Source organism: Kogia breviceps, chromosome 4 (assembly GCF_026419965.1).
Source record: "Kogia breviceps isolate mKogBre1 chromosome 4, mKogBre1 haplotype 1, whole genome shotgun sequence".
NCBI lineage: Eukaryota > Metazoa > Chordata > Mammalia > Artiodactyla > Physeteridae > Kogia > Kogia breviceps.
Genome location: NC_081313.1, coordinates 25496770 through 25520147, shown reverse-complemented (window position 1 = coordinate 25520147; position 23378 = coordinate 25496770). Strand labels below are relative to the sequence as shown.

At 38.7% G+C, this 23378-nt stretch overlaps 1 protein-coding gene across 18 annotated transcripts in view; it reads left to right on the top strand.

Moving 5' to 3' along the window:
- Nucleotides 1–23378, top strand: part of DROSHA (drosha ribonuclease III) — a 126368-nt gene that overhangs the window by 64917 nt on the left and 38073 nt on the right. For 13 of the 18 annotated variants that reach the window (XM_059060820.2, XM_067030837.1, XM_059060824.2 and 10 more), the window contains 7 exons: nucleotides 2778–2902; nucleotides 4553–4652; nucleotides 5912–6019; nucleotides 15532–15639; nucleotides 16192–16330; nucleotides 16672–16732; nucleotides 22872–22931. In XM_059060820.2, coding sequence (XP_058916803.1) covers nucleotides 2778–2902; nucleotides 4553–4652; nucleotides 5912–6019; nucleotides 15532–15639; nucleotides 16192–16330; nucleotides 16672–16732; nucleotides 22872–22931 — 701 coding nt within the window. The remainder of the gene's footprint in view (nucleotides 1–2777; nucleotides 2903–4552; nucleotides 4653–5911; nucleotides 6020–15531; nucleotides 15640–16191; nucleotides 16331–16671; nucleotides 16733–22871; nucleotides 22932–23378) is intronic. The other 5 variants (XM_059060823.2, XM_067030835.1, XM_067030846.1 and 2 more) reach the window with 1 other exon arrangement.

Genomic DNA, 23378 nt, shown 5'->3' with positions numbered 1-23378 from the left:
AGAAAGTGAAAGTTTAATAAAAGCTTGTTTAAAACTAAAAAAAATTTTACAATTTTTACTGTTAGATTGTTTAGCCACACAAATAATTATTAAAGTAACTTTAAAAGAAATATACAAGTCATAGTACTTTGCAGGTGTGACTCTGGACTTAATTTTTCTTTAAGCAGTTGCACAAATTTACATTTCTTCTGTCAGTTTTATAGTTGGGTCAGAGGATGGGTGAGTGTGATGGGGGTGGGAGACATGCCTTTTCACCTTGGTAGGTCTGCTTGAAGAATCCCATCCCATGATTTACTGTGGAAACACTTTCATCGTGGGGCTTTCTTCCGTAGCCTGGTTAAAATTTCCTAAGATCCTAGGATCAGTTGGAGAGCTTTTGAAAATATAAGAATGCCCTGTTGCACCCCACCCCATATGCTCCACGTAATGGGGTTCAAAGGTCTGTAGTTTGAAAAAATAATCCCCAGTTGCTTCTGGTTCACCCCTTGCTTGTTTCTGAGCCAGTGGCATAGAGGATATTTACTCCATTACCATGATCATCATTCAACTCAGTTGTTGAGGGATTACTATGTGAGCCAGGTGCTAGTGAAGTATATAGATTATATATGTTGCTTGTCCAGCTGCAAACTCACAGCATATCCATATGGAAGGAGTTTGTGGTGAATTATTGAATCAACGGACCAATCTGAAAAAGCCGGTCAGGAAAGCTGGTAGTTTTTGGTGAGATCACTGGGCCGGGCTGGGCTGCCAGGTATTCTTCATAAACATTCTACTGTGGTATGTAAGGAATCAAGAAATTGTATACATTATTGGCACAATTGAATGTACATACTTGAGGTGGTATATGGCCAGTTTTAAAGATAATAAGGAAACCACGGGTTAGCCAGGGTGAAAGGTTTATGTTGGAAAGTCATTAGAAATAAATTAAGAAAGCTAAGTTTGGGTGCCAAGCTTAGGGACATGTTGAAGTTAATTTTTTTTTCTTTTTTTAGTATTTAGTCTTAGTGTAAAGGAGAAAAATATTCTGAAAACTCAGTATAATAAAACATCCTTTCATTAAATCCTTTTGAGAATAGGGCAGAACAGACATGGCACCACATTTCATCCTCTGCAGTACTTGCTTTGGAAGATTGCCCAGTGGTAAGGATATTAGGGAATTTATTAAAATTTACAGACCGTTATAGTCACATTAAGTACTTTACTGCTGCAGAACTTAGAAGAATTAATCTCCCTCCCTAGGTACTTTGCCTCTGCTGGGGAATACTTTGGTCATTGGCAACAATGTTTTTTATTCTTCTACAAAAATGATGTGATAGATACTGTAGGGTGTGGCCAAAGTCTAGAACTTATTTCATCCCCTCCCCCTATAAATTAGAGATACTATAGATATTTCAAATCACTGTTTCCTCTGTTGATACCATGGCATTGTATTTAAAATCATGAATACTTCACTAGCGTTTTTCTGCTGCTTTGATGCATAAAATATTGGAAACAATTCTTAGACCCAAATAACATGTTGCTACTGTTGATGGGCATATAAATAATTTTATCTTGGGTTTTCTGTGACCAAAATCTTCTCCAATTATTAATTTTGAGAGCAGAGGTCAACTTTTCAAGATGCTAGTCAAATTTTGACTGTTAAATGATATTGAAATATTCTTTAAAAACTGAAGTCTAAGTTGTTTTTTCATTAATGTAGACAAATTTACACAAATCTTTTTACTTTGTCACCAGCTTGTATTTGTCAGATGGCTGACTAGGACTGTGATTGTGGGTAGGGTAACCAGCTTGTCCCAGTTGCTGGGGGCTTTTCCAGTTGTAACAATGAAACCCCTGTGTCCCGGACAAACAAGTCATAGTTGTTGGGCATAGCTGTTCAACAGAATGAAGCTTATTGGCCTCCGTGGGGATCAGCTCTATAGCCTTGGCTCTAAAGCAACTGAGCCAAAGACCCCACAATCTCTTAGTAAGAATTTAGTTTCTAACTAGGGACTGCCCTGAACATTGAGTATAAGCAGGGAGGTTGCTAAAGCATACTCTCTGTGATTTTACCATCTTTTCACAAACTTAAGCTTTCAAGATGAAAGATATTTTACAAATGGATCCTCTTACTTAAGTAACTTAAGAAGGAACCAGCTGTTCACTTTTTTTTTTTTATTAGACTTGGGAAAAATAAAAGAAGACTTATGAAGCTCTATTAAAAATTTAAGAATGGCCTACATGGACACAATAAGAGAAGCTTAACTATTTGGTCTTTGTACCACCATACCTTTTAATTTAAAGGTATAGAATTAAAGGAATACACAAGATACACAGAGAACTAATGGGGGAAAAAATTATATAGAGGTATCTGTCTGTGCCTCCTGAGTAGAAATAAGCTATTCATTTGAAATATGAAATTAAAGCAGAATAATCCAGCCTATCTCTTTCTGGTCATGTGGAATCCTTCCTCTGTGCCTTTGGAGAGGTTAAGGAAAAGTTACGTCTGCCTAAGTGTCCTTTCAAAAGTTTAATTTTTAAAGGTTTCTATGTGGATGGCAAACAAGGACAAAATCATTGTTCATTATGCCAAATGGCACAGACTCATTTATAGGGATGACAGTATAGTTTTTATATAGTTTAGCTGCTGCTATGATTAAAGGGTTTTTAACTGACATTTTCCCTTTGGGGAGGAGGCTTTCCTAGGGAAAAATCTGATTACTCTCTTCCCTAGTTAGATTAAAGACAATACTTAAAGAATTCTTAAGGGAATAAATGGCTTTGATTTTTCTCTCTAGAAACCAAGCTCTGTCCGCATCGATCAACTGGATCGCGAACAGTTCAACCCCGATGTGATTACTTTTCCGATTATCGTCCACTTTGGGATACGCCCTGCACAGTTGAGTTATGCTGGAGACCCACAGTAAGATATTTTTCAGTGTTTGTCTTAGCCAATTTCACCTTCTACTAACAGCTGAATTAGCGAGGAATCCCCTTCAGTGGATTTTTTCTTTTTAAAAATTAAGACCTGGGGCTTCCCTGGTGGGGCAGTGGTTGAGAGTCCGCCTGCCGATGCAGGGTTCGTGCCCCGGTCCGGGAAGATCCCGCAGGAAATTATTATTCAATCGATTATCCTTGGCAGTCTTGGTCAATATGAGTCCTGTATGTTTTTAACGTTTAAGGAACTTTTCCTTTATCCATCATTATAGTACTTACTATTATTATTATTTTTTATTTTTTTCAGTGCCCTCTAGAGGAAAGTGCCATGTTGGTTCTTAGCACTGTCACATTTAGCGCCATGTTGGTTCTTAGCACTGCCACATTTACGCAGAGTTCTGTTTTGGGGGGACATCTTAGTAAGAGCCCAACATCCCATACAAGGTCAAGGGTTGTATTGGAAGGAGAAGCCATGACTTCTGACTCTTAGAATTGATGTCACTTTCCAACTGGCCTGCTAGTGTTTTGCTGGGAGAAAATGAAGATGTGTGGGAATGGAAATAGTACCATTATTTTCTTCAGGAGTGTTTGGATTCTCTACCTTGTTAAACAAACAAACCGTTTCCTGATTTAATTTTTTTAAAGGATTCATAATGGGAGAAAAGGGCATGGGAGATTTTCAATTCATAAATCCAATTCTGGCTGATATATTAGAAGAGGCTAAAGGGTTTTGTTCTTTTTTTCCCCCCTTTGGATAAAAGTATGAAGCAGTGAACCAGGCACTGTGTAAGTACTTCTTTCTTTCCTCCATTCTCTAAAAAAATGTTATCAAAAACGAGACACCCAGCTAAGGCCAAGAAAGGAGCAGTTTCAGTATGACAGAAAATGTTTGGAAAGTTCCTTCTTTTCAGAAAAGTGTTAGTAGAATGTGATTAGGCTCTCATGGTCTCTCAGATGGCAGGAGTGTGAACTGGTAAAAGACTTCACATTCTCTTCCTTTCCAGGATGCTTTAACTGTGATCCGGGTTATAACATATTTGGCTACAAATATGCTGATTTTTGTCATGGCATATACAAATTGATATACACCATTTGTCTTTTTTCCCTTCCCAGTGGAAAAATGGATGTATGTAGCTATGTAGCCTGGGCATTGTCCCAAAGTGGGTTCTCTTTTCTAATACTCTCCAACTTTTACTTTCAGTGAAGGCATTTTGGATACAGACAGTATCTTTATTAAGTAAGAGGTCTTTCAACAAACATCAGAAAACAGACATTTAAATAAAATGTGTTACTTTCAAAGAGGTAACAATGAGAAATCATACATGTTTCTGTTGGTTTTTTTGTGTCTCCCTAGGAATTTTTTTCCAGAGAGATTCATCCGTATAGTGACACCTCATTTTCAACCCATATAGGCAGTAATCAACTTAATAAGGAGGTTCCAGATGACTCTTGGTCATCCTGCTCCTCAACCCCCCCCCCCAGATCACACCCTTCCTTAGAATGAAGGTCTGCTGCCATTTAAGGATATTCACAAGAATGCATTTATGATTGAGCAGCCCTGTTAGAACACCTGGCTTTATTGCACTTCAGATTTGCCTTCTTTTTGTCTGAGGTGTCTGTCTGTCCTTTTCCTTAGGTACCAGAAACTGTGGAAGAGTTACGTAAAACTTCGCCACCTCCTAGCAAATAGCCCTAAAGTCAAACAGACTGACAAGCAGAAGCTGGCACAGAGGGAGGTCAGTATTGAACCCTGTTCCCCTGTGACTAATGGCGATGCACTGAAGGTTTATCTGAGATTGTTTTTACACCACACTTCTAGAATAAGATGGAAAGAAACTTCAAAAAAATCACACTTTATTCCCCTCCTCACATTAGTATGCTGATTGATTTTTTTTCAACTTTTAGTAGCCAAGGGAAAATTTTCCCCCCCTAAAATGGCCAGTTTTTTAAAGAAAGTTGGGAATAAGTATAGCTTCTATAGAAGTTAAAGTTTAAAATGTGCTGGATCAGCCTTTTATCATTAATTAGGCTGCACATAGTACCACTTATTCAAATTTCATGGTCTTAAGGTTGTAAAAGATTGGCTTCCATATGTCTGTTAGTTTGGTAAGGTGAACTGATTTTCTAAGGTTTTATGTCCCAAATTCCATATTTCTTTACTAATGGGAAGTATTATCTGTATTCTAGGATCATTTGTGTTTTAGTTTTAATTTTAAGAATAAATGGATTCAGTATCAACATAAATTTTGTCTCAGTAAGGTTTTATTCTGTTGCCATAGTGTAAGAGCAAGGTGGGGTTTTTTTTGTTTGTTTTTCAAAAGTATTTATTTATTTTGGCTGCGCCAGGTCTTGGTTGCGGCACACGGGATCCTCATTGTGGCATGCAGGATCTTTAGTTGCGGCATGCAGACTCTCAGTTGTTGCATGCAGACTTCTTAGCTGCGGCATGCAGACTCTTAGTTGTGGCATGCATGCGGGATCTAGCTCCCCAACCAGGGATCGAACCCATGCTCCCTGCACAGAGTCTTAGCCACTGGACCACCAGGGAAGTCCCAAGAGCAAGGTTTTGAAGCTGGCAAAAGTGTTTGAATTCTGACCTCATCACTTTCTGTGACTTGAGTCAGTCAGCTTCATTATAAAGGACAGAACCAAGGCCAAGAGAGGCTGACTGAAATGTCCCTCTGTTGGTGCACCCAGGGAAAAAGGTGGTTGTATGGACTTGGAAATACTCCATTTAACTTTCCTCCTGTGGTACTGGCCTGTAGTAGGAACTTAATCAATGGTGGAGCTGGTGGTAGTGGTTCCTGTTGTAATTATGAATTCCTATGAGATTTTTATTGAATAAGCAAGCGTACAAGTATAATCTAATTTGGCAAGAAGAGGTTTGACTACCTGAATGTAAGGGTCAATGAATCCAGCTAATTCACTAATGCTTGTTGTTTGGCTTAGTATTGCTTTAGAACTTAAAGGTTACTCGTAATGGGGTCTTTTCTAGGAAGCGCTCCAAAAAATACGACAGAAGAATACCATGAGGCGAGAAGTAACAGTGGAGCTGAGTAGCCAAGGATTCTGGAAAACGGGCATCCGTTCTGATGTCTGTCAGGTGATGACGCTTCTAAGAACACAATTATACCCAAACATCTCTTCCTTTAAAAGGCGTCTGGCACTGAAGTCTTCCTAATTCTGAGAAGTTTCTGCAGAACATATTACCTGTAGCTAAATGGAACACCAACCATAAATTGTTTTCTATCATTTGGGTTTTGTTTTTGTGCTGTCTTGTTTCGTTGTGTGCTTGTGCATGTGCACAGTGGGGGCATGGGAGGCACTGACTTAGTAATGCTCAATTCTGTCTCTGTACACTGAATGAAGGCAGGTCTGTTCTTCAAATGCGTCTGCCTGTTGGAGCTCGTGCGTAGGTGCCTGTCAAAAGAGACCCTCCAGCAGCTCTACAGGCAGATTCCTGAAGGTGGTGTGTACAAACTTTCCAGACTGATGACTCAGACTTATAGTGCAGAGAACAGAAGGCATTTATGAACAGAAACAGTATACATTTCATGTTTGAGCCAAATGATAATATATTTTCTTTGGGTAAACTTAATAGAGGAACATTTCAGCTATATATATAACTGGCTCACTAATAAGTATTTTTAGTTTCCTTATGGGTTGAATTTTTACCAGACTAGAGGTCCCCAAAACCCAGCATGTTCTTTGACTCTTGACGTGATTCTTTTGTTACGATTGATATTGGTTGCACTCCATGGGAATTACAGTAAAGGAAATGATTACCCAGGCTGGGGTCAGGTAATGCAGTTTGCTATGTTCGGCCTTTTGGAAGAATACTTCCAGGCTGCCACTTATCTGTTGTGATGGTAGCATGTATTGTAATAAGTTCAGATACTCTTAGGTATTCCTTTCATCATAATGAGTTTTCTTTTAAAAAAATTCAATGTTGGCATTTAATTATTGTATTGAACAGTGGAATTTAATCGTATCATTGAAGGAATTGCTATGTTATTCATTTACCATGTGATGGTTTTTGTGCTAGGATGAACTGCTAAATGTTTTTGTGCTAGGATGAACTGCTATTGATGCAGCATTGCTAGTTTGAAAATAATCATCTACAGTGGTAGCCAGTACATCCACCAAGTCCTCAGTTATTTTGCCAATTGACCAGTTTTTTTTGGTACTGTAAGTATTTTCAGAAGTGACTCTCTTTCATTGATTTTTTTTTTTAGCGCCACTTGAAGCTGTGTCACCAGTTTTTCTGTTTGCTAGTGTTTCTCCAAAACCAACACAACACCATAATGCCAACATAATGTCTTAAGACATCATAAGAACAATGAGTGGAATCTTCAACAGTCTGCTCAAAATCTGGTAATCTTGGTGATAAACCAGTTGATTGTTTGAGATTATAACATTGAGGAGCATGAAGAACTGGAAAGGACCTGAGAGTTCTTCTAGTTCAGTGGCTTTTAAACTCGTGTTTTTGGTTGGCTTTGAAGGTTTTTGTTTTGTTTTGTTTTGTTTGTTGTTTGTTTTTTTTTTTGTGGTACGTGGGCCTCTCACTGTTGTGGCCTCTTCCGTTGCAGAGCACAGGCTCTGGACGTGCAGGCTCAGCGGCCATGGCTCACGGGCCTACCCACTCCACGGCATGTGGGATCTTCCTGGACCGGGGCACGAACCCTTGTCCCCTGCATCGGCAGGTGGACTCTCAACCACTGCGCCACCAGGAAAGCCTTGAAGTTTTTTTTTTTTTTTTTTTTTTTTTTTAAAAAGAACCCTGTGGCGCCCTAGTTTGTAAAAAGATTAAAAGAACAACTGATTGGTGAGTGGTGGGTATGAAGGGAGTTTCCATCCCATTGTACGAGATCTCTCTCCCACCCTGTGGAGCAGTCCTTAAGGCAGTTTTGTTCCACTGAACACAGTTGTTTTTAAAGCATTGAGCTCTTTATACCCTTTGTTTTGGTAAAACAAATAGGGGTGCTGAATGATATGTTCCCCTGCTGTTTTATGTCCTTCAACTGTGACACAAATAGCTCCTCAGCTGGATTGGAAGCAGCTTGAGGACTAGGTTATCTTCTCTCTCTCTCTGTGTATATTATATTTTACATTCTGTTCTGAGGTTGTTAGGTAAACACACTCAATCAGTTCTTTGGACTAACTGGTTGGAGAAAATGGACCTGATTAAAACTCTGGCAAAAGTGAAGAATTCTTGATCTAATAATGGTTCCTTCATCTGGAGGACTCCTGCTCTTCCACAGAAAACTGGCATCTGTTTCAAAGCCATGCTTCCATTCTCCTCTCCTCCTATTTTTTTACAAGTAACACTGGCTCTTAACTATATTTAATTTCTTATCCCAGAATAAACGTTTTCTTTTTTGTGTGTGTTCCTTAAATAAGATGTCAGGTAGCATGTAATAATGTAGTTTAAAACATTCAAAATAAATGCATTTAGTATTTTTGGTAGTGAAGAATAAGAAATTGATTGAGAAACAGCAGTTAAATGAAATTATACACTGAATACTCTGAATAACCCTGAAGCCTGTGAGAAAATGGACTCATACTTAATTTTAAGAGAAAAAAAAGGCTGAGCGCAGCTCTAAAATTGTTGGGTGGGGGCAGGGAGAGGTTTCCTCTATTTGGTAGTTCATCGGTGTAGAACCTACTTTTTGTTATTAATAATTGCTAGTGGGTTGCTAGCAAAAGCCTTGTGATGCTCTCTGGCTGCCACTGGCGGTAAAACTATTATGATGGATCTAAGGCAGAGCAACCTAAGGACCAGCATCTCACCCTAGAAGCATAACTTCCCAACCAGTTGTTAGGAGATAAGAAAATTCTACCTGATGCCCCAACCAGTGTTAGGAGGAATGGAAACCTACGGGTGGTCCAGTAACCTGTAATTACACGTGAACTAAATGCAGACTTGAACCATGTTTAGAGAGAAACTGTTGAAAGATTTTCTCAGTGTTACTGCTTGTTAGAGTGAATTCCGGGTAATATGGAAGAAAAAGCAGAAATCAAAACCAAGCTGAGGCCGAGAAATTCAGCATTATGACTCAGAAGAGGAAAAAAGGTATCACGTGGCTAACGGCATCTGTGCTTTAAGAATGGGGTTTTGCTCACCGAAGTTGAATTGATGTCTTAGAGGAGTAGGTACCTGTGCCCCATGCTATGCTAAGGAGGTTGTCCATGGAAATCAGTAAACTGAATCACAAGAATGAAGGGTGAATAAATGTGACACACAGAGATGTCAAAAAAAGGAGCACAGAATCTGCATCAGGACAGTCATATAACCAGTACGAGGCTCATGCAAAACTGGAGGACACTACAGCTCCTTGTTTTTATGAGGAGGCATGGTGCCTGACAAACTACACGTCATGGCTGGCGTTTGTATTGAGTGGACAGAGAGTTGTATTTGGACTGATTAATAGCTGGCTGTCTTCCTATAGTGACTATCTAGAATGGGATGGAAGCCTGCCATGTGTTATCAAACTAACTGATGTTCCTGCTCAGTGATTTAGCGGGTGATGACTGAACAGTGAAAAGAAACAGCTCTAGGGATTAAGAGATTTTGGACAACACATTGAAAGAAGTATTTTCTAAGTTAAAATTTGGGGGGAAAAAGGAAGAACCTCTGAGAGGCATATGGCTTCACAGTTACTGTTAACAAAATCTTTAAACCGTGTGAGAGACTTGCTTTTTTTTTTTTCTTTCTTTTTTTACTGGAGAAGTAATGCTTCTTGTGAAGAAAGGGAAGGAGATTTTGATTAAAAGCTAACTGGCCTGATAGAGAACTATTATTATACTTTTATTTTTTAAAAATATCAATATTACAATATTATAATATCAGTATACAAGATTAGAGAGGAAAGTATAATGAACTCCATGGACTCATCAGTCAGTTTCAACAGTATCAACAAAATTTCTACAATATCAAATGCTGGTCAGTGTTCACATTTTCCCGATTGCCTATTAAATTTATTTGCCTGTTTGAAATGGAGTACAAACAAGATCCATACTTTGCGATTAGTTGATGTTTTTTTAAGTCTCTTTAAACTGTGGGTTCTCATTCCATTTCTCCCTTTGCTTTCCTTGCAAATTTTTATTGTGGAAGAAACTGGATCAGGTATCCTGTAGAGTTTCTAAGCTCTGATCAGGGTTTTCTTGATTGCAACTTTATGGGGTCATTTAACACGTGTTTCTGTCCCTTGTATTTCCTACAGATTGGTAGTTAAATCTAATACTGTGCCATCTAATACAGTACCACTGGCCACACGTGGCTATTTGAATTTAAATTAATTAAAATGAAATTAAATGAAAAATTCAGTTCTTAATTGCCCTCACCGCATTGCAAGCACTTTTAATGGATACCTCTGGCTAGTGTCTATTGTAACAGCACGGATATAGAATATTTCCATCATCATAGAAACTTCTGTTGGACAGCAGTGATGAGTTTAAAGTTCTTTTTTTCTTTTTTTTGAAGGACTTTTTCATAGGGAGTAGTGTGGTGTCTCTTTTTTTAAAAAATATATTTATTTATTTGGCTGCGCTGCGTCTTAGTTGTGGCATGTGGGATCTTTGTTGCTACACGCAGGATCTTTAGTTGCGGCACGTGGGCTCTTAGTTGTGGCATGTGGGATCTAGTTCCCTGACCAGGGATCAAACCCGGGCTCCCTTCATTGGGAGTATGGAGTCTTAACCACTGGACCACTAGAGAAGTCCCTCGTCTCTCTTTTTTGTGTGTGACGTTATTAGTTATTGATGGATCATTACCTAGGACCAGTAATTCATTAGGAGTTGCCAAAGTGATATTCCGTCTTTCCTTCTGCATTTATCAGAATACTTTTATAAAGAATATTCCCCTCACCAGCTATTTGATTATGCTGAAGTACAGATCCCATATAGGACAAAACCAAAAAAATTGCTCATTCGATTTATTCCATAATACATACACAAACAGTAGTCTTAGAATAACAGTATTAATGGCACCACCAACAATATGATTATGGGAAGTAGTTGTTTGTTTGTTTGGGGTCTTTTTGTCTGTGATTATAGCTATATCCCACCAGGCATGCACACTCAGATTACCATGTTTTAATTTAAGGTCATTTGTGCTTATACCACAAACTGGATACACAGATTCGTTTTATTTTACTTTTGATTTTAAAGGTTCCTCTTAAAAATTACATGTTGTCTTATAATTATGTAGAATATTTACCATGATTCCAAACTCAGATTTAGAAATGCAATTATGTTTTTTAAAAATATAATTTCTATGTCTGTTGCTTCCATCTTGTTCTTGCCACTTTCCCTCCCACCTCAAAGGTAACCATCTTTTAGAAATGATTTAATTTTTCCCATTTTAATATAAGCAAATAGACACACACACACACACACACACACACACACACACACTGTCTTGATATATGTGGCTTCCCCTCTGTCAAACTGTTTTGAAGTTTTGTGGTCACTTACGAGGTCTATTTTATTTGCCTTTTTTTTCCTTTCCATATCTCTTTTTGTATTTAGGAAAGATTATATTTTTATTCTAATGTTTACCTTTACTGTATAATTAAACTTCTTCCTCCTCTCCCTCTCTTTCTATATGTGTGTATCCCATTGTCTGTTAATGAAAATAACTACTACCTGCTACAGCTGGCCCTTGAACAACATGGGTTTGAACAGCTTAGGTCCTTTTGTCTCAGTGTCCAAAGATTTTTTTTTTTTTCTTTAAAAACTAACAGTAGTTTTACTAGAATATGTCTCAGCTCTTTTTGGTTAATTTTTTTCAGATATGCTATGTGCCCTTTCAATATATACTTTCACATTGTCTTTCATCTCAGGAAAGTTTTCTTGAATTACTGATTTCATTATTCTATTGTTTTGATTTCTTTTTTTTTTTATAAGGACTCCTGTTATATGCATCTTGTATCTTCTTTGCTTATTTTCCATATCTATCATTTTCTCTTAAATCCTTCATTTTTTCTGATTTTTAATTTTTTCTAAAAGTTTTTCTTTTTTCCATCTTTTATTTCTCAACGGCACTATTCGTTGGTTAATATGCTGTTGTGTTCCTTCTGTTTAGTCTATATTCTTGAAATCATTATTTCCTTCTATGTCTTTTTCCTGAGTTTTGTCACTTCTTTTCAAATCTTCCTTTCCTCCAGTCATCTCATTTCTGAATTAATACAGTATTTATTAATAGTTTTCCTTATAAATGTTATTGTTTTCTTAATTTAGTTTGTTTTGATATAATAGGTTACAGCTTTCATTGGTTTTATTGGCATGTTTTTCTGGCATTTTATTATCAGAGGTATCTTGTTCTATTCCTTTCGTCTATTTTCTTATAAAATCCTTGAGTGTGATTTAATCATGATTCTTTTCCATTGCTCTTTAAGTTAAATCATGTTAAATAAGTGAAATATTTTCCTGCGCTCTTTAAAAAAAATATTTATTTTTTTTTTATTTAAAAAAATTTTTTGGCTGCGTTGGGTCTTCGTTGCGGCATGAGGGTTCTTCGTTGCAGTGTGCGGGCTCTTTGTTGCGGCACATGGACTTCTCTCTATTTGTGGTGCACGGGCTTCTCTCTATTTGCAGTGTACAGCTTTTCTCTCTAGTTGTGCCATGGGCTCTGAAGTTTGTGGCACGCAGGCTCTCTAGTTGAAGCACGTGGGCTCAGTAGTTGTGGCGTGTGGGCTTAGTTGCCCCGTGACATGTGGGATCTTAGTTCCCTGACCAGGAATCAAACCTGCATCCCCTGCGTTGGAAAGTGGATTCTTTACCACTGGACCACCAGGGAAGTCCCTATTTTCCTGTACTTTTGAAATGTCAGCCAGAATAGTTCTCATGGTTCTAGAGCCTCTCCTTCTGTTGTTTTTGCAAAGTGATTAAAAAAAATGGGAGGTGGGTGCTCATCATATCTGAGATCTGCTGCGTCTGTTTTGTTCCTCTACTTTTATCTGGACATTCTCTTTCTTTTGCCCTTTATTGTTTCTCTCCTGCTAAATGTGGCTTTTTGTCATAGCACTTTCTTTACACTGTGGGGCTTTACCCTGGAAGGGAACTTGAGTTTTTAATTTTGAGCATTTTTAGGGCCTAGGCTTCTGCCACAGTGTTAGACTGTCCTCTTATACTCACTCATCCAGTGAATTGGATTCTGCAGAGCCCTCTCCAGTTTGGGCCACAATTCCAGTGAATATATGTTGATTTGGGGTCTCTTCCATTCTTGGGGTCATCAGAAGCCCTGCTGCTCTCCCTGTGTTTTTTCCCTCTCAGATGCTGAGACCACACAGAGGTCTTTGTCCTCACCCACACTTATTTTGGCATTCATGGGGATACCTTGTCATCTAGTTTTTATGTATTTATTGTTCACAATTCTATTTTGCTATCCTGGTTGCTCATTTTTAGTGGAGAATTTGAATAGAGTCAAAAACTGTGCACTGCCATTTTCTTACAGTCTTCCGAAGGAGCTTTTAAAAATGAAAGCAGTTTCTAGGCATGAATGGAGTAGGGAGGAGATGCTTAGTGATTATGTGTATTTTAACATTTCAAAAATTGATAATTTAAAACACTGAGCTAGAGCCTCATAGATAACCTTGAGATTTGTTTGTCAGGGATACCAGATGGACATGGGTCATATATACGTTTCCATGGTGGTGACAAGAAAGATACCTGGAAAGAGAAACTGGCTCTATTTTGGAGCAAGTTTAGAGGAAGTGGCGAAGGGACTCACAGCTGTTTCACATAATTAAAGGTTTTGTTCTTTTCCAGGGGTAGATCTAAGTTCAAAGGGGTAAACCTCCAAAGAGACAGATTTGGACTAATGATAATTTTCTAATAATCGGAGTACTCTAAAGGTAGTGTTGTTTTCTTAACAGGTAATGATTTATCTCTTCCCGGAGGTATTAAAACACCAGTTTGAATTCATACTTCAGAAAGATAGTTACACTGCATAGTGTTCATGACCCATCCTCCTTGTGTGCTTAGTATCTACACCCTTGGGTCCCCTGCAGTTGAAATGCCTGGAAAACTATATTATACTTTGGCTGCACACGTTGTTTATTATTGTGGTTTTTTTTTTTTTTTTTTTTTTTTTTTTTTTTTTTGAGGTGTGCGGGCCTCTCACTGTGGTGGCCTCTCCCGTTGCGGAGCACAGGCTCCGGACGCGCAGGCTCAGCGGCCATGGCTCACGGGCTCAGTTGCTCCGTGGCATGTGGGATCTTCCTGGACCAGGGCACGAACCCTTGTCTCCTGCATCGGCAGGCGGATTCTCAACCACTGCGCCACCAGGGAAGCCCTATTATTGTGTTTTTTAATACAGCACTTATCAAAATGAAGTGGACAAAATGCCAATAATTTGAATCAGAATGGCATATCTCTGAGAAGCCCTTGGGAGCAAAAAGAGTGTCTTCATGTTTTTTCTCTTCCACGACTAATATAAGCCTTACACGTGGAGGTGCTTAATATGTATTTATTGAATTGAACTGGAAAGAAAGACTTTCTGTTGATTAGAGATCCTTTTTGGGAGAACTAATCTTTCTTTATACATTAATACAGGAAACTGATTTCTGTAGTTTCAAGCAAATCCATTGTCATGTATTTTAAAATAATGCCAGCTTAAAATACTTCAAAGACTAAAATGATGTAAAGCACATGTCAGTCATTCTGGGATGGGCTGTGCCCATCCTGCATGTTCTGATGAATAAGAATGACTCCTTCATTCTCTTGAGTTCCAGGGAAACATTATTAAAAAAAGAAAGAAAGAAAAAGATATGCTTTCCATGAAATCTCCCAATAAGGAATCTACAGCCAAATGAAAAGTGAAATAAAAGTTCTATATCCTCAGGTGATTTAACTGTATCGTTGGTTTTATAAAAGTTGTCCTTATAATGTTAGATTGAGTGTTAAACCTAGAATGGCCTTTCGAGATCATCTGACTGAGAAGTTCTTACCCAGAGGATAGTGATGGACTTTAGAGATCTGTGAACTCATTAAAATTCCAAACAATTTTTGCACGTTTGTGCACATAGGCACTTTTCTGGGGAAAGATTCATTTTCCTTAGATTCTCAGAAGTGTCTTGACACTGACAAAGTTTCAGAATTTGTGAGTCCTAATCCATTCCCTTAGAATTAAAGTTAGACAAGGAGGGACAGAAATTGTTATGACTTCCTTAAGGTTGCCCTGCTGGGTACTGATGAACCATGGCTATTCCTACTTCAGTGAGAGCCAATAGGCCTTGTTCTAAGCAGCTTTTTGTGTTTGCTCATTTAATCCTTTTAACTGTCCTTGAAAGTAGCTACACTGATTGTCTTCATTTTACAGGTGAGGAAACAGAAACAGAGAGGTTAGATAATTTGCCCTGAGTCCCATGATGAACGAGTGACAGAGCAGGATTTGGACCCAGGCATTCTGGTTCTGGAGACCTTATCTTTAACAGCCGTAGTCCACCACCCCTCACAGAGGATATGCCAGGATGCCATGCCACCAGTAAACTGTTTCAAGACTGTGCGACGGAATTTAGGATGTAAAAATGGTTCTTGTTTATTGTAAAATAAATGAAGTGTTTTTAATAAGTTTTTATAGAGTTAAACATATTGAAATGTGCTTTTTCCTAGCATGCAATGATGCTGCCTGTTTTGACCCATCATATTCGCTACCACCAGTGCCTAATGCATCTGGACAAGTTGATAGGATATACTTTCCAAGATCGTTGTCTGTTACAGGTAAGAATTACTCTCCTGTACATTTATATAATAACAAGATAGGAGTAATTCATCTTGCAGGTTACAAATGGAGCACTGAGACGCTCTGTTCTGGGAGATGATGAGGATGTTTAGAAACAAAGCTCTCTCCGTTACTCTACTCTTATTGCCACTTTCAAACCCTTTTTCTCACTTTTTTTTTCCCTTTTTTTTTCTTTTTGATGCTGTCCCTAAAGAAATAGACTAAAGCTAAAATTTGCCCATCAAACCTGACCGCTTCTTTCAGCTTTTCCTCCTTTATGGCTCTTCTTTCCAGGTGCTGCGTATTCTAATTCTTTTCTGAAAGATGTGGTTTTTTAGGTTTGTTTAGAAGAGCTTGCACCAAAGCTTTGGAAATTTGACACTGGAGGAAATCAGATGGAAAGATCAGGGCTTAAAATTTGACTAGATAAACAGATCTCTTTCCTGTTTCATTTGAGGTGATATAAAGATGGTGCTTCTATGCTGAATTTGTTTTTGTTTTTGTTTTTATGCTGAGGTTTTAAGACTGAACTTATTTCATTGAAATTTTAGCTGGCCATGACCCACCCGAGTCATCACTTAAATTTTGGAATGAATCCTGATCATGCCAGAAATTCTTTGTCTAACTGTGGAATTCGGCAACCCAAATATGGAGATAGAAAAGTTCATCACATGCACATGCGGAAAAAAGGTAAGTTTGGATTCCACTCTCCGGTTTTGTTCTGTGTCTCCTGTTGTAAATTAAATCCCCAACAGGAATGGTTCCCTGGTGACTGTTTCATTTCTCTCTTTCTTTAGTGTTTCCCGACCCATATGTAATAACATTCACTTTGAGCAGAGCATTATGATAAGAGTAGATGAATTTGTGAGAAAATTTTCTTTCTCCTATCAAGTGTTTTAAGTAACTAAGTTGATCAAAGTTGTAGACATGCTAGTCAAATTGGGGTGAGATACATAATTTTCTTTCTACATGTCATATGGTGGTCCTAGAATTCTTCTAACAGTATTTAGTTGTGATTTTCTTTTTAATAGGCATTAACACCTTAATAAATATTATGTCACGCCTTGGCCAAGATGACCCAACTCCCTCAAGGTAAAGTAGATTTTTTTAATAACCGCTTTGTTGAGATATAATTCACATACCATACAATTCCCCCATTTAAAGTGTACAATTCAGTGGTTTTTGGTTTATTCACAAAATGGTGCAACCGTGATCACTGTCTAATTTTAGAGCGTTTTCATCACCCCCAAAAGAAACCCTATACTCCCCATTTCCCTCAGCCTGCCCAGCCCTGGATATCCACCAGTCTTCTTTTAATCCATGTTCAATATTTATGGCTTTACCTATTCTGAACATTTTGTATAAATGGTGTCATACAATATGTGGTCCTTTGTGACTGGTTTATTTTACTTTACATTATGTTTAAAAGATTTATCCATGTTACAGTATATGTCAGTGTTTCTTTTTATTGCCAAATAATATTCCATGGTATAGGTATACCATGTTTTATTTATCTAGTCACCAACTGATGGTCATTTGTTGTTTTTACTTTTTGGTTATTATGAATGCTGTTGCTATGAATATTTGTATACAGGTTTTTGTATGGACATATGTTTTGATTTTTCTTGGGTATATACCTAGGAGTGGAATTTCTGGATGATATGGTAACTCTGTTTCACCTTTCTTTTAAGGAACTGCCAGACTGTTTCCAAAGTGGCTGCACCATTTTATTTCCCAGCAGCAATATATATGAAAGTTCTGATTTCTTCACATCTTTCCCAACATTTGTTATTATCTGTCCTTTTAGAACCTGGGCTTCCTAGTGGATATGAAATATTATCTCATTGTGGTTTTGTCATATTTCCCTGATGGCTACTGATGTTGAGCATCTTTTCATGTGCTAATGGGCCATTCATGTATCTTCTCTGGAGAAGTATCTATTCAGATCCTTTTCTCATTTTTAATCAGGTTACTTTCTGTTGTTGAGTTGCAATCATTTTTTCATGTATTCTAGATACAAGTCCCTTATCAGGTATGTGATTTGTAAAAATCTTTTCTCGTTCTATGGATCATCTTTAAACTCTCTTAGTGAAGCACAAAAGTTTTGATGAATTCCACATAATAGATAAATTTTGTTGCTTTTGTTGCTTCTGCTTTTAGTGTCATGTCTAAGAAACCATTGCCTAATCTAAAGTCACGAAGACTTACATCTATCTGTTTCTTCTAAGAGCTTTATGGGTTTTTTCCTCTGCCATTTAGATCTGTTCTGTTCTGAGTTAATTCTTATATATGGTATGACATAGAGGTCCAGCTGCATTCTTTTGCTTGTGGATATGCAGTTGTCCCAGCACCATTTCTTGAAAAGACTGATCTTCCCCCACTAAATCATCTGGGTTTACATTACCCTTGACAGTATATTTGAGGGTTTATTTTTGGATTCTTAGTTCATTCCATTGATCTTTATGTCTGTCCTTAAGCCAGTACCACACTGTCTTGATTACTATAGCTTTGTAATAAGTTTTGAAATCTAGAAATGCAAGATCTCTTCTCCAACTTTCTTCTTTTTTTTCAAGACTGTTCTGGCTATTCTAGACCTGTTACATTTCCACATGAATTTTTTAATTACCTTAAGAACTTCTGCAAAGAAGCCAGCTAGGGTTTTGATAGGGATTGTGTTGAATCTGTGGATCAATTTGTGAATGCTTACCATCTTAATATTAAGTCTTCTGCTTAATATTGTCTTCTGTTCCCTGAACATTAGATGTCTTTATTTTTTCTTTGTTGTCTTTAATTTCTTAGTAATGCTTTTTAGTTTTCAGAGTATACATTTTGTATATCTTTTGTTAAATTTATTCATAAGTATTTTATTCTTTTTGATGCTATTATAAATGAAATTGTTTTCTTAATCTTTATTTTTGGATTTTTCATTACAAGCATATAGAAATATAATTGATTTTTGATTATTGATCTTGTATCTTGCAACCTTGATGAGCTCATTTGTTAGCTCCAGTAATTTTTTAGTGAATTCCTTAAGACTTTCTATACAGATGATCATTTCACTTATAAATAGAGATATTTTTACTATTTCCTTTTCAGTCTGGATGGCTTTTATTTCATTTTCTTAACCTAGTTGCCGTAGCTGAAGTCTCCAGTACAATATCAAACAGAAGTGGTGAGAGAGGATCCTTACCTTCTTCCTAATCTTAAATGGAAAACATTCTTTTACCATTGTGTATGATGTTATCTCTGGGTTTTTCATAGGTGCCTTTTATCAGATTGAGGAAGTTCCCTTTTATTCCTAATTTGCTGAATGTTTTTGTCGTGAGAGTGTGTTGAGCTTTGTCAGATGCTTTTTCTGCATCTATTAAGATGATCATGTGTTTTTTTTCATTTATTTTATCCACATGGTGTATTACATTAATTGATTTTGGGGTGTTAAACCAACCTTGCCTTCCTGGGATACATCACACTTGATCATGGTATATAATCCTTTTTATATGCTATGTTTAGTTAGAATTTAGTTTGCGAGTATGCTGTTGAGGATTTTTGGTCTGTAGTTTTCCTTTCCTGTGACATTTTAGTCTGGTTTCACTATTAGGATAATGCTGGCCTCATGTAGTGGGTTGGAAAGTTTTATATGTTAGCTTTCCTTATTTTATTTCTTGATTTTAAGTGATACCTTAATATATTAATATTCTCACTTTGTGGCCTGGAACCCCTGAAGAACCTGGAAAGGAAGTAGGTTGAGTCTATATTAACTCATTAACACCCTGGAAAACTGCATGGAAGTAAATGCCAGATGCTGATGGGGCTCTGATGTTGCTCTCAGGAGGCTTATCTCTGTGTGTGAAGCACAGCAGGTTCTATTTTGAAAGCCAGTAGAGGAGGTTGCTTGAGGGCGGCTTGCTTTTTAAAACGGGGCATTGAAGAGTTGAATAGCCAGGTTTGTCCCTCTTGGGATCCAGACTTAGATGGATGAAAGGTAGGTAGAGCAGGGTTGGAAGTGACAGAGTTGAGACACTGCTGCTGCTGCTGGTAACTGGCCTCCACAGTGAGGTAGGTGCCCAGCTGAGCTAGTGCAGCTTCCTTTTCTACCTTTTTCTTCATATATCACTTTTCTTTTCAAATAGACTTGCCTTGACGTTGCTGTCTTTTGAGGTTATCATAAACCAAACTGTCTTTCCTCTTCAATCAAGAGGTAAAAAGAAAGGCAGGACAGAACTTTAAAATTCCAGTTTGAAGATGATCTCATGCCTCACTACTGTGTTCTGTGAGGGTGTAAGATCAGAAAAGGACTGTCTAATTAGAGGAGCCCTTAATCACACCCTCAGGAATAGTGTGGCCACGGTTTCATTTTACCTTGCTGTATTGTGGAGTCTCCCGATGACTGGTTCTGTATTTTAATAAGTGAAACCCTGGGTCCCCTGCAGCCCCTTTAGCAAGGCCGCACACGCAATAGACACGTCCTTTTCAACGATGGAAGCACAGGTTTAAGTGATCTCTGTCTCATCTACCCCAACCACAGTTACTGGTATGTAAATTATGTCTTTTGGTATCATTGTTTAAACCTCATGGTTTCTGTTTTCTTACTGTGGCAAAGGGAATGATAGCTGAGAAAGTGTGTTCTTTCTGAATTTACCATTTTGAAAATGATACCACTGATAGAGAATAAACAGATGATCTCTCGTGTCCTTTGACTTCTGCCCTGGCCTCTGCTGCTTGTGCTGAGAGCCTCTTGCAGTAGGTCTGATCTTTTGGCTGATGCAGAGTCGACCCCACGCTTCTGTTCAGAAAGATCCTCCCCGCCTCGGTGGCCGGGCCGGCTGCTGCTTGGCTGCTGCTGTCCAGGAGCCCCAGCTGTGTCAGTACAGCCCTGGGAGCCATACTGAAGAAACTCAGACGAATGTAATCCAACAGACATTTATCCAGTGCCTTTTGAGCTTGAGGCAGTTCGTAGATATTTTACAGGGATCCAAAGGCAAGTAAGACAAAGCCCCCACTCACCAGGAGGTGTGACTGCCTGGGGTGGGGTAAAAGTGCTGTAAACATAAGTAACTTCATATAAGGAAGACTCTGCTAAGTGCTTCCGTGAAGGTCAGAAACAAAACATACACACCAGACTGGGGGCTAAGGAGAGCTCTGGTGGTTGTTCACAGATTATAGGGCAGTGATGCACCGTGCACCAGAATAATTGCATTCACTTGAAACGACTTGCCCTCTTCCCTGTTTCTTTCTCACTTTGCTGTTACAAAGTGGGATGCAGTAGTCTCTGCTCCTTGGAAGCATATGTATATCTTTGAAATGAACACTCTCCAATTTCAAGTGTCAGTGGTTATATCTCCTCCGAAGCAAGCTTGCTCAGAATTTCAGACTGGAGGAAGGAAAGAGAGAGCCAACGAGCTAGTAGGTCGTTTGGGGAATCTGTGTCTGGCGCTGAAGGTGGAGGAGCAAGGCAGGTCGGGGAGCTCGATGGAATTCTTCCCCCGGCCCCTCTGAATACCACTCCTCTGGCCCCTGCCCATCCTGCAGTGCAATTAGTGCCGCCTTCTGCCAGGTCTCCCTTCAGGCTGCCTCTCCAGCCTTCATCTTGCTATTTCTGGAGCCTCCTCTCTAGATCTTAGCTGTAACCCGCTTGAAAGCTTTCTGTGACGTCTCGTCACCTGCTGAATAAGCCTGAACTTCCCCACCTGGCAGTCTCAGCTCCCAGTGATCCAGACACATCACTCTCTTCCCTGTGGCTGTCTGCACACCAGTAAGACTGATGGACTTGATGTGCTGCCAGGCGTACCCTCTCCCTTCCCTGAATGCCAGCGGTAATTGTACCTGTGCAATGCCCTGTGACATCCTGCCCAGATCCTGCTGGCATTTGTTTTATTGTGCATGTTCTGGTTCTCCCAGGTATTATAATTGTGTCATAGTCTGATTTTTTTTTTTTTTAACTGTGAGCATTTTGAAGGTCTTTTGTCCTACTCTCTTTTTCCTTTTTTCAAATTCTTTTCCTTTTTCCAACTAATGCCTTTCACAAAGCAGGGGCTCAGTAATAAGTCTTAAAGGAAGGAATGCCGTTCATGACATTACTTTTCTTCCGGGTTATTTACTCGTTGACTAGAAATAGGGAAATGGGGGCATTAGGAAAGGTCACAGTCAGAGCCATCAAAAGTTTAAATGGCTGGTTGCTCTCTTAATCTGATTTGGGATCAGCTAGCATTTACAAAAAGACACGAAGACTTAAAATTAATAAATAAAAATCTGTCTGCCTATCAAAACTACAAAATAATTAACTTTTATGATGGCATCATCTCAAGTGAATATGCCGCCCATAGTTTTTTAAAGTGTCACTATTTAACCACATAAATCTCAGTTGTATAGTTATATTTAACTCATGCACATTAACAATGAAATGTTACCACAGAGAAGGTCTCTGAAGGATTAGGCATTCGGTTCAGCCTTGTACTCCAACGTGAGAAACAGCCTGTGAGATGCACATTCATCATGTAATTAAGATATAAATAAAATGCGATCTCTGCACTGAGGGGGAGAGTATTAATTTTGATGAGGGACTCAGGCAGGGATTCATCTGGAGCTCACATTTTGCTAGACCTTGAGAGATGGGTAGGTTTTCAGTGTGTCTCAGTGCACAGGGGAGAGCAGAAGCCTCCAGGGCAGCAAGGAGCTTCGCCTGAACAGAGGCACTGAGTGTTTTAGGGGATGCCCTTTTCAGAGAGGACCAGGCAGTTTTGGAACAGGACCCTGTGCATAGGTGGGAGGGGATAGCAGTGGACAATGAGACTGAGCCTATTTTGAAGGACTTTAAATGCTAGGTTAAATTTAGAATTTGGAGTTTGGACCATGGGAAGCTGGAACGTTGTACCAAAGCTGATCTTTCAGTGTTCTAACCCTCTCTAAGAATGCAATCTCCTTTCTCTCGTCCACCCGATAGTGGTGTGGAAAGAGTCACAATTGTTAGGGTGATGTCTCCTTGCTTTAAATCTGACTCCGAGGGGGAAGGAAGCACCGGGGTGGGAAGACTTGAGACACGTAGTATGTGTCCCTTTCCCACCAGGCAGCCCCTGTACCTCCAGCTAAGATGGCCATCAGTGGTCTTGATTATGAGGAATAAGGTAGGGTGCTTTGATTACTAAAGGAGCTAACCCTCAGTATCCTTTTCTGTGAGAAGAGAGGGAGGAAATATAAATGTGTGCTATTTTAAGTGATCTTTTTAATTCTGTAGGATTAATCACAACGAACGGTTGGAGTTCCTGGGTGATGCTGTTGTTGAATTTCTGACCAGGTAAGTAGGCTTTTCTTCCATTCCCCAATAATTGCATTTTATAGGTAACATACGTAATACATACCTTCTTTGTAATTAGCCAAAGAAGGCCTTGAAACACCATCATGTTTTTGGTCTCCTCTGTAGAGCTTAAAAGCTACATGTCTGTGGCTCTTGCCCTGATAACTTGCACTCACTGATGCTGTAATGAGCAAGATTACAAGATGAAAGGCTAGTGTCTCTGTCCTGTCGAGTTTATGTTCAAGTTGCTACAGCCAGAAGAGATCAGCTTGTCTTGGTCTAGATGCTTCAGAGCTTATATTCAATTTGTAGCGAAAGGGATGGTATTTTAAAATGTCGTTTCATTTTCTAGGATTGTCTTTGATCCCTTTCTCACTCTTCCTGAACTCAAGGGAAGTAAAGTTTACAAGACTGTTAATAAATCGATTTTGGGGTGTGTGTGTGTGT